General features: G+C 45.3%; 1 protein-coding gene across 2 annotated transcripts; it reads right to left on the bottom strand.

Moving 5' to 3' along the window:
• Positions 1-1,483: 1,483 nt before the first annotated feature.
• On the bottom strand, positions 1,484-6,097 carry LOC123085521 (cardiolipin synthase (CMP-forming), mitochondrial). 2 transcript variants are annotated; one of them, XR_006439803.1, is made up of 8 exons: positions 5,624-6,097; positions 4,083-4,180; positions 3,936-3,986; positions 3,688-3,801; positions 2,295-2,351; positions 2,130-2,215; positions 1,808-2,032; positions 1,484-1,729 (listed from the first exon to the last, which is right to left on the bottom strand). XR_006439803.1 is itself a non-coding variant. In XM_044507165.1 (7 exons), exons 1-7 carry the CDS (start codon positions 5,985-5,987, stop codon positions 1,912-1,914), a joined length of 891 nt encoding a protein of 296 aa, XP_044363100.1. In that variant the 5' UTR covers positions 5,988-6,096; the 3' UTR covers positions 1,484-1,911. The 2 variants fall into 2 exon arrangements, 1 of the variants encoding a protein (XP_044363100.1); XM_044507165.1 differs by having other exon boundaries at positions 1,484-2,032; positions 5,624-6,096.
• Positions 6,098-11,303: the final 5,206 nt, after the last annotated feature.

The following is an 11,303-nucleotide window of genomic DNA, read 5'->3' on the forward strand; positions in this document are numbered from 1 at the left end:
TTGTGAATGATGATGTATCTTTGATTACCAATGAATAAAGAGGGGGTTTCAAGCGTCAGAAGAAAAAAAACTCCAAATCCATGCAACCCATGCGACATTGATCAACACAAACACACAAACTACATATGATGTATCAGTTTATACATAGTTCATATATAGCATACTACAAACGATAGAGGACAAACCATAGTTTCAATAACAAAAGGACATTGTACTGAGCATACTATACATTATAAAATGGGAAATATCTTCACCAGCCTTGCCCTTATGTAAAGCTCGAAGACGATGTAGGTGTCGTTGTTGGGGGATGACGTTGGAGTCTGAGGACTCTAGAAGTCCGCCAAGGCGTCGGGCACTGGTGCGCTTCGACACCTCGAGTCATCCTTCAACGTCTTAGCGTTCTTCCAACGCCAACGTTGGGCATCGGTCTCCTAACCGGGCAAGGACCAGGACAGGACGCCGCTGACTAGCTGCTCCTACACGGATGAGGAAGGCACGGCGATTGTCGTGGAGGGGCCGTCACTGAGTTGCAAAAGCGCCACTGGACCGCCGAGAGGGCGTGGAGCTGGAGGAATCTGACAAGGACAGTGGGGACGAGCCCTGACTAGACGAGCCACGCGCCTGGCGGAGGGCGAGGTTGTCGTCATCCTCCGTAGCGAGCGTGTCCCAGTCGATTGGATCCTCCTTCGCCCTAGAGCCGGACATGGCGGTGTGGGACCACAGGGACATGACCAAAGAGGAGAGGTGCGAGCAGATTGGGAGGAGAGGAGTGAAGAGAGTGAGGGCTAGGGTTTCCGTCTAGGGATTGAGGCGGTTGTGGGGTCCGTGGTGGGCGAGATGATGTTGTTCTTCATACACTACACATACAAATGACATAGTACATTACTATTAACAGAAACCCAGAAGTGCTTGTGGTTAATCTACTCCACAAGGGGATTGAGGAGGATTTTGACGTGTAGGGATTTAATACCTCTTAACCTCCTTCAAACCTCTCAAAATCCCAAGGATCCGAACAAGCCCAAAGAACACACTCAAATCCATCATCATCCTCCATCTATCCTTGTTCTAAAACCTTCCCAAACCAGTCCATATTCCATCCATCCTTGTTCTAAAACCTTCCCAAACCAGTTGGCCTCAAATCATCCCCATATTTGGCTTGGGTTTGAAGACTACACCCTCCGTAAAGAAATATAAGAGCGTTTAGATCATTAGTGTTTGGGGCCTTTGAAGGTGTGTTTTCCGTCTCAAGTCCGCCCCATATTTGGCTTGGGTTTGGGGGCTACCATTGGAGGTGCGTTTTCTGTCAAGACAATGTCTGAGTTGTCCGTCTAGACATATGGAGGGCTCCCTTGTAGATGCCCTTAGTACTCTATCCACTGAAATTCTCAGTTAAATCACAAGTGCAGTATGTGCAAAACGAGAACAGCAAAGAAACCAGCAGATGCATGACAGCAGCTCGCACGCAAGAAGCGAGTGAAACACATTGAAAGAATAATTTTGTGCTCCCTGGCAATATGATATGGGTAAAATTACAGTGGCAGGAACTCCACACGCACAGGCCAGCCGCCTGGTCTGTGCTTGTATACGGTTACAATCGTCTGCATCGTCTCCAGTCTTGCAGCTCATTACACACGGTGTCCAACACTCAGAAGCTGTGGCTACCTTCCGTGAAAGTAGATCACCTTGGCATCACAGGCTACGAGCTATATATTTTGCTTCTAAAGAGATCCTCGCATGATCAACAAGCTTTGGCGGCTAATCCGCCAAGCACCAATGGCACGGGTCACACGAGGATCTCAACAAGATCTAGGCCCCATCAATCAACTCAACAATCTTCCAAAAAATTGCAGCATCTTGAATGGAATACCGTCGCCTTTGCTCCTGTTTCTTCTATTACACTATGTGCTAACACTATTTTAGAAGTATCCGCCATATATTTCTGATGTACACCACTAGGGACCATATGGCAAGTCCAGCAGATGCATAGAGCAACGCGACACCAGGGGGGACTAGAGCACCTTGTACATGTAGACTGCACAACAAAAGCGCCAAAAACAAACCCCAGTCAGCATGCAAAATGATTAAAACAATGACAAGGCTTTAAGCTCGGTCAGCGAAAATGCAAGTACCTCGGGTCTCTGCTGGCAAGGAGCAGAGTCAATGCTGTCATCTGTGTCGCTGTCTTCCACTTCCCTAAATTGTTTACTGCCACAGCCTGTTGTTTGTAGGAAGTACAAATTCAGTTTTTGAATGTCTAATTAAGGCAATGTAAGACAATAGAAGACAGAAGGAACCTCAAGAACTTGGGTATTCTGAGACGCAGCCCACTCTCTAACAGCTGACATTGTGATCTACAGAAACAGATACGCCAGAACATTAGCTCGTGACAAGCATAGCACACTATATAACTCATAGCACAAGATAACTCTCGAAATGGCAAATGGATATATATGTCTGGGCCCACTAGAAAAGTGAAGTGAAGTTGCTCCAACGCACCACTCACATGGAACTGGAAAGTTGAATGTCAAATCTGTTACTTTTATCAAACTTTTTTGGGTAGCACACTTATAGAAATCGTTCATAGCTTCTAAATATCTTGAAGCATAAAGACTTTTTTTCATTTCATACATGCTCTGGTTTTGATTCAAACAAGCCATATGGTAGAGGTAGAGCGACTCAATCTAACTGGAGAGGCAAAGTGCTTCCATCCCACATATGTGTGTGTGTTTCTACTGAACCAGGAAACATACTAAAAGTTGCCCATGGCACCCCACATATTCACATAGAATTGAAGGTTGTACAAATCTGGTAATTTCCTCTTGACTTTTAGGCGGACCAGCCCTGTGGTAGCGCGAAAAGTGCAAACTGCAACGGTCTACGAACCATGCATATAGTGTATAAGTAGGTACACGGTCACAACCCTAAATTTACAGGCCATATTTTGCTTAGCGGCATCCAAAACATCAGGGCAGGCCCTGCTTTTGGGGTAAATTGATTATTCTGAGCTTCTCAACACTTTGCCACGGTTGTCGGAATCACGATTCTGTTGTATGATTCTAGGACTTTACAATCCAAACTAACCCCTCCAATTCTACGATTTTGGTTCATAGAATCTACATTTCTACAGTTCTGATAGTTAAGATTCTACGATTTGTGACCCTAATATCAGAGCTCCGATCCAATTCAGAATCATGATTCTGACTACCTTTCTTGATGCATCAAAAGGGTGTTCTGTTTCAAATAAGCCTCATGGTGGAGCCAATCAATCAAGCTGGAGCAATGTGCACTCGATCCATGCCTCCATAAAAAACAGTGCAGAGGTTGGCAAAAGAGCCCCTTCATTTTATCTACTGAAGCACATACTACGTATATTCAACCAGAAAAAGACGAATAGCCAGGGTATAATTGGAAGTTGCTAACTTATCATGTTGGCTTGACAGGCTTATTTAGAGATAAGATCAGATAGCCATGACAAATACATGAACATCCTATTCCCACAGGAAGGCAAGATCCCACACTTACAACAGAACAAACATATACTCCTACATATTTATATGAGCACAAGGTCAAAATTAAAGAAATCAAACTACCATCTTAATGTTTCCATAATTATAGATAGGTTAACTAGAAAATGGTTTTTCCTTGCATTTTTGGAAAATTATGATGTAGATTTGGCTGGGTAACTACCTCTCTCCCAATGATGGCAATGGAAGGAACTGTCAGAAGCCATGGTCCATTCGTGAGCAGTGAAGTTTCCAAAGGTTTGGTGCACAGCAACACTAGTGTTGCAGCTACCATAAGCTGCAGTAGAGAATAGCAGCGACGAAGTTAGTTCTCGAGAGTAGCTCAGACTTTGGAAACTGACAGTCTACAGACAGATAAGAGCGTAGACAACATTGTGCAGAAGGATCAGAGCAGCAAAAAGAGAAAGAAACCTTGTCGGCCACAGGATCAAGAAATGCACCAAAAGGTGTTCCCAAATGCATCTGCATAATACATTATGTCAGGAAACAATAACACGAGGAAAAATGATTATAGAGTAACCCAGTATAGCATATTATATTCAGCAATATTTGTGACACCTTTCTCGCGATATAACCATCTAGCCAATCAGTGATTGCTGCAGCAAGGAAGATGCCAGTTGTGGCAGTTGCTGCCCAAGGACCTTCCATGTAGAAAGCTGGTAACAGTAGAGATAACAAGCTATCAATTAATTACACAAAAAGGGATATTTCCATAGTCAAACTAAGATTATTATGTCAAACATAACAAACACAAAAAAAAGTGCCAAATGCATGTCAGATATCAACCAACAGCGAACTGCATGGAAAGTAAGCAGTTGGTTCCTGTGCCCGTGACAAAAATGCTATTTGGCCACCAGTAAACAAACAGGCACTATTTCAAAATTTCAATAGATGACACATGAGCAGTCCATTTAACCGTTGACATGAATAATTGACGGCAAAAGTCTGCTATTGGTCAGTTCAATGAAGCCATGGGCAATAAAGTAATAAATTTTAGGCTTTCAGCTGAAGTAATAAAGAAACTCAAAGGCTTTACACCTTTTAGCAACAGAACACTCAGCTAAACTGTTGGCATACAATTTACCCTAATTGCTAAAGAATGCAACGCTGGCAGATCATAAGTCATAACTCAGTTATGGTGATAGGACACGTCAAATTGCAGATTAATCCAGTTTCCATGAAGACAATATTTAGTATATCTTTCAGTTTAATTTTTAAATAGGATAGTTATGTTCTTCCCTGTGATTCTAAAAAATATGGTGGAACTTTTGAAACAGCCATAATCTTTATAAAGGATAAAGTTCACCAGAAGTACTCTTCACCAGTGGAGAGGAAGCAAACACATTGACGGTTGCTAAAAGAAACCCGGGAATACAATATGACTTTGTGAAGATTTGGACAAAAGAGATTAAGCAGACTATGCACATCAGTGCGTGCTGTGTGACATAGAAGTTGCGTCTCTCAAGTCTAGTAACTTTGATAGTCTGTAAGTCAAACTAGCTTGGATCAAACAAAAGCATAGAGGACAACAGAGACAGTTTAGGCTTGCATAGGTAGCCCTGTATGTTAACTACTGACACTAGGCATGACCCCAGTTTAAAACTACTATGGAAATATGGACAGTGGAAACGCTGCAGTACCAGAAACTACACAGCGAGGCTTAGGAAGAATTGTGTATTGATCATTTGCTCTTGCCATCTGCGTTAGTAGTAGTTGACTAGTTGCCCATGCTGCAGTGATTACATGATTTCAAGTTTCCTCTGCTGCTGACTTATTTTCCTTGAGAGTTAGGCAGCCTAAGATAGCTATTTGTGCAAGCTACCCGAACGTGGCGAGACAGGGAAAGCAAACCACCACTTTGCACACACTTGTTCTAAGATTGCTCGCCGAAAATAATGAAATCCAACTAACCAGTCCCAGGCCAAAGAAAATCCTACAACTAGTCAGTGCTTTCAGCAGCTACCTTTAGCCTACTACTGTGCGTGATCGAGTGAGTGATCAGTAAAGGAAATCTGATACTCGGCATCGATCTTGTGCAACATGTGTCCAACTGTAAAGTAGTTAGAAAAAAAGCAAAGCAAAGCTTGGTTAGCGCTTACTGCTTATGAGGAACGGGACGGCGGCGACGCGGCCAATGGTGAGCACGGTGGGCAGCGTGAGCAGCCTGGGCGGGACGGGCTGCGGCGGCGCCCCTTCCTTGGACACACCGTTGGCTGGCGGCAGCCGCCTCCTGGCCCCCGTGCCGTCAGATCCCATCCCCTCGGCAGAGCCGGAATGCGGCGAGGAGCAGAGCCCCCTCGCGGGCGACGGCCACCGGAACCAGCGGCAGGCGGCGGTGGCGGGCGCGGGGGGGCGGCGGGCGGCGGGCGGGCGGGGGAGCGCGGGGATCTGGGCCGCGCGGGGGGAGAAGAGGGGCTTTGCGGCGGCGGCTTTGAGGAGGTGGGTGGCGATGGAAGAGGGCATGGGTTGGGGTTGGAAGCGGATTGGTCTGATTGGGGTCGGAGGAGGCAGGGGAAAGGTGGGGATGATGCGAGGCGTGCGCGAGACGGACGGACGTAGGTAGGGAGAGAGAAAGAGAGAGAGAGAGAGGCTGGGAGGGAGGGAGAGGTCGGGGGAGGTGCACGAGTGCACGCACGTAGGGAGTACGCGCCCCTGCCGACGTCGTGGGAGAGGGCTAAATCTGGGAACCCGCAAAGTTGGGGACGAGTAGGATTTTTGGTTGCTGGTGAGGGTGGCTGGACGCTAGCGTGGGGCCCGCCCGGGATGGGGGCCGCCGGGGATCTAGATCTGGACGCTGGACTGGAGTGCCGAGTCTGGACTCTGGCTCTTGTCCCCTTATTTTTTTTCTTTTGTGATCTCTGGGTCGTCTTTGTCTTGTGGGCCATGATGGCAGTCGGACAGGGCGTTGATCTTTTATGTTGAGAGAGGGACACGATCACGCCGAGGTGATTTGGATCCAATAATTGCAAGGTCACACGGAGTCCCCATCAAATTTCCCTAATTCTCCATCATCGTACAGTGCTGAGACTAGTATGGAATTTCATATCTTCACGTTGCTACACTCCCATAATAATAATAATAATAATAATAATAATAATAATAATAATAATAATAATAAAGACAGAAAAAGGCGTTGCCGCCTCTCGCAAAGGCGATCTCGCCGCCGCCACCCTCCGGCGGCTCCCCTTCTTCGGCACCCTCGGTCGTCGGTGATGAGGGGGTCACCGGATCCACGTGTGTGGATTTTTTTTACTCACGTATATAAGTTTTTAGGTTGTTCATCGTCACGACTTCGACGATGATGGCAGCGCTGAATAAACTTTCTTCACATGCTACTGCGAGGAGGTGATTGGTCCTATGGTTGGGGATGGATTTGGTAATCAGTCTGTTCAAGCAAGGATGACATGGCGGTGGCGGCATCCTCGCGATGGACCTATGCCCTCGGGCTCCGCCTTCGCGAAGGCGTTCGCTTCAGCATCGGCGCAGAGCTTGGGAGGTAGTCTAGGAGCGAATACAGATTGTGGTCTGCATCAACGGCATCTTGAAGATGGTGGGTCGTTTGCTGGCTTCGTGATTTGTGGATAGCAGGTATGGTTTTCTCCTCCGACATTTTAGTTGTGTGGGGGCGCCAGATCTGAAGTTAGATGGCTTGTCTGGGGTGTTGCCTCGGTCTAATTCGTTCTGCGATAATGGTTTTGTCATTGGTGAGCCACCTTGGAGGCCCACAAAGCCACATATCAGCAATGGGGCTGCATCGAGCTCAGGTGTGAAGATGATAAGTCATTTCTTTGTGGTTGTTGTGGTGGTGCCACAGGCGGGTGACGGGTTAGTGTTACTTCTTAGCTGGTGTTCCTCTGTGTAAAGGCTAGCGTTTTACTATCTTTTCAGTTTAGTCAGGTCGGTGTGTACATAGCTTGTACTATGATCCTTATAATATAAATGAGACACGTATTACCATGCACAAAAGTTATACATCTAACTTTTCATGGAACATTTCCCGCACAAAGCCTTATCGACTATCGGATGGCGTGCGGTGGTGCTATCGTACATCCACGTTGATGGAGACTTCAACCCACGAAGAATAACGGTTGCGCGAGTCCACGGAGGGTTCCACCCACGAAGGATCCACAAAGAAGCAACCTTGTCTATCCCACCACGGTCATCGCTCATGAAGGACTTGCTTCACAAGGGTAGATCTTCACGAAGTAGGTGATCTCCTTGCCCGTACAAACTCCTTGGTTCAACTCCACAATCTTGACGGAGGGTCCCAAGTGACACCTAACCAATCTAGGAGACACTACTCTCCAAAAGGTAATAGATAGTGTGTTGATGATGAACTCCTTGCTCTTGTGCTTCAAATGATAGTCTCCCCAACACTCAACTCTCTCTCTCTCATAGGATTGGATTTGGTGGAAAGATGATTTGAGTGGAAAGCAACTTGGAAATGTTAGAGATCAAGATTTATGTGGTTGGAGTGAAATATCTTGACCTCAACACAAGTGTAGGTGGTTCTCTCTCAGAAAATGTATGATGGAAGTGTAGGCATGTTCTGATGGCTCTCTCCACGAATGAAGAGTGGGTGGAGGGGTATATATAGTCTCAACACAAAATCTAACCGTTACACACAATTTACTAAACTCGATGGGACCGAATCAGAAAACTCAGTCAGACCAATTCAGTTCAAAATGTGAACGTTAAGATTTTAGGTGGGACCTGAAGGAAATATGCCCTAGAGGCAATAATAAATTTATTATTTATTTCCTTATATCATGATAAATGTTTATTATTCATGCTAGAATTGTATTAACCGAAAACTTAATACATGTGTGAATACATAGACAAACACAGTGTCACTAGTATGCCTCTACTTGACTAGCTCGTTGAATCAAAGATGGTTAAGTTTCCTAGCCATAGACATGAGTTCTCATTTGATTAACGGGGTCACATCATTAGAAAAAAATGTGATTGACTTGACCCATTCCGTTAGCTTAGCACTTGATCGTTTTAGTTTACTCCTATTGCTTTCTTCATGACTTATACATGTTCCTATGACTATGAGATTATGCAACTCCCGATTACCAGAGGAACACTCCGTGTGCTACCAAACATCACAACGTAACTGGGTGATTATAAAGGTGCTCTACAGGTGTCTCCGATGGTACTTGTTGAGTTGGCATAGATCGAGATTAGGATTTTGTCACTTCGATTGTCGGAGAGGTATCTCTGGGCCCTCTCGGTAATGCACATCACTATAAGCCTTGCAAGCAATGCAACTAATGAGTTAGTTGCAGGATGATGCGTTACAGAACAAGTAAAGAGACTTGCCAGTAATGAGATTGAGCTAGGTATTGAGATACCGACGATCGAATCTCGGGCAAATAACATACTAATGACAAAGGGAATAACGTATGTTGCTATGCGGTTTGACCGATAAAGATCTTCGTAAAATATGTAGGAACCAATATGAGCATCCAGGTTCTGCTATTGGTTATTGTAAGTGCATCTAGTGTCACCCCTAGTTGGTTTTGGAGTACTGACGACAAACCTGGTTGAGGGACTAATGTGTTTGTGAGAATTGTAGAATAACACAGGTAGTAGTCCCTCATTGATTTGATTTACCTACCGGAGATAACCCCTAAAAATGTATGAAGACATTGAAGACAAAGGTGGTATGTGAAGGTATTCACATTGAAGACTATGACAAGAGAAGACATCGTGTGCAGACTATGGAGCGCGAAGACTTAGTTGTTTTGTTGTTTCCTTTTCTTCTTTGTTGAGTCATAGGAACCACCGTACTGTTAAGTGGGGTCCAAGTGAACCAGTGAAAATGGCTGAAGTGATGCTTAACCAAAATCCCATGTCTTCGAGCGAAGACAATAAGAGCAAATCTTATCCAGAGCTAGATAAGTCAGCTTTGCTTGTATCTCAAGTAAAGTTGTCGTGTGTGTTTGAAATCTGACCGTCGGAACATGTGTCAGTTCCTTAGTGACCCAGGGTCATTTCGGACAAATCAGGTCGGGTTGCCTAGTGGCTATAAATAGCCCACCCCTTACACCATAAATTGGTTAGCTGCTCAGAGTTAGTCCACGGCTTTTGTCGTTTGAGAGCAACCCACCTCGAAGCCTTTGAGAGAGAAATCCTTGCGAGGACAAAAGCCCTAAACACCCAGAGCCAAAAAGTGTTAGGCATCACTGAAGTCTTCCTGACTGTGTGATCTGAAGACTTATTACACTTGAGGACTGTGAATCCTCCAGCCGGTTAGGCGTCACGTTCTGAGCATCCAAGAGTCATTGTGGATCGCCGGTGAACGAAGTCTGTGAAGGTTTGGAAGTCTACCTTGAAGACTTACCAGAGTGATTGGGCGGGGACTAGGTGTCCTTAGCTCAAGGGGAATAAGGTGAAGACGCGGTCTTCTGAGTTGAATCTCAGCCTCCCTAACCAGACGTACAATTGTCACAGCAACTGGAACTGGTCCAACAAATCATTGTCTTCAACGAGCCACTGGTTCTATCATTCCCATCTCCTTATTTGCAGTTGGTCCTTGTGAAGTCATTGCATGTTTGCATTATCTTTTTATCTTCATTGTGTATCTGCTTGTTCTGATTGGCTTCATACTATCTTCCGTTCTGATCTATACTGCCTAGCTGCTATTAGTCGTTGTGCTTTCACTTCATTGGATACTTGACTATGGCTTGCCTAGTGTAGTCTACCTTCCGCTACATAGTAATAGGTTTGTTTCTATCGTTTGTCTTCAAAACTTCCATGTATTGAAGACTTTCATAAAAATCGTCTATTCACCCCCCTCTAGTCGATCACTAGCACTTTCAATTGGTATCAGAGCAAGATACTCCCTTGTTCTGTGTGATTCGGTTTAACCACCTGGAGTTTTAGCTATGTCGACTGCAGGGATAATCAAAGTCTCCGCTGCGTGCCCAGTCTTCGATGGAAGTGAATATCCCTACTGGAAGAATAAGATGCGCATGCATCTTGAAGCCATTGATGTCGACCTCTGGTATGTCGTCAAGAATGGCATCCCCAAGGCTGGTGAAGGTGTCACCGCTGCTGATGTCAAGAAGTTCGCTCAACTAGATTCCACTACCAAGAATATCATATGTGGTCATCTGACCAAAGGACAGTATGGCCGTGTGAGTGCTCTGGAAACATCCAAGCTAGTCTGGGACTGGCTCTCCAAGGTCAAAGAAGGCGTCTCAACCCAGAGAGATGAAAGAATCAGTGTCCTTCGTAACCTCTTCAACCGCTTCAAGAGAAACGACAATGAGAATGTTCAGCTCAGTTTGATCGACTCACTGACATCACAAATGAGCTTCAAGCTCTCGGTGCTACTGAGATCACCAAGCATGAAATCGTCAAGACACTGCTGAGATCACTTGTCAGCTCATTTGACACCTTAGCCCTGATGATTCAAGAACGCCCTGACTTCAAGAGACTCGATCCATCTGACATACTTGAAAGGCTCAACACACATGAGTTTCAGCTTTCTGAGAAAAGAGGCATCTACGGTCCTAACTATGGGCGAACTCGTGCTCTGAAGGCAAAAGTTGTTTCCTCATCTGAAGAAGAATCTGACTACAGTTCTGATGATCCTGAAGACATTGGAAAGGAGCTTGCTATGCTTGTGAAGAAGTTCCAGAAATTCACCAAGAAGAAAGGCTTTAGAAAGTCCTCACGGTCTAGCTCAAGGAATGATGAAGCTTCTGCTCATGACTATAAGAAAGAACATGCCACAAGTGCAAGAAACCTGGTCACTACATCTCTGAG

The sequence above is a fragment of the Triticum aestivum genome, chromosome 4A (genome assembly GCF_018294505.1).
Source record: "Triticum aestivum cultivar Chinese Spring chromosome 4A, IWGSC CS RefSeq v2.1, whole genome shotgun sequence".
NCBI classification, from domain to species: domain Eukaryota; kingdom Viridiplantae; phylum Streptophyta; class Magnoliopsida; order Poales; family Poaceae; genus Triticum; species Triticum aestivum.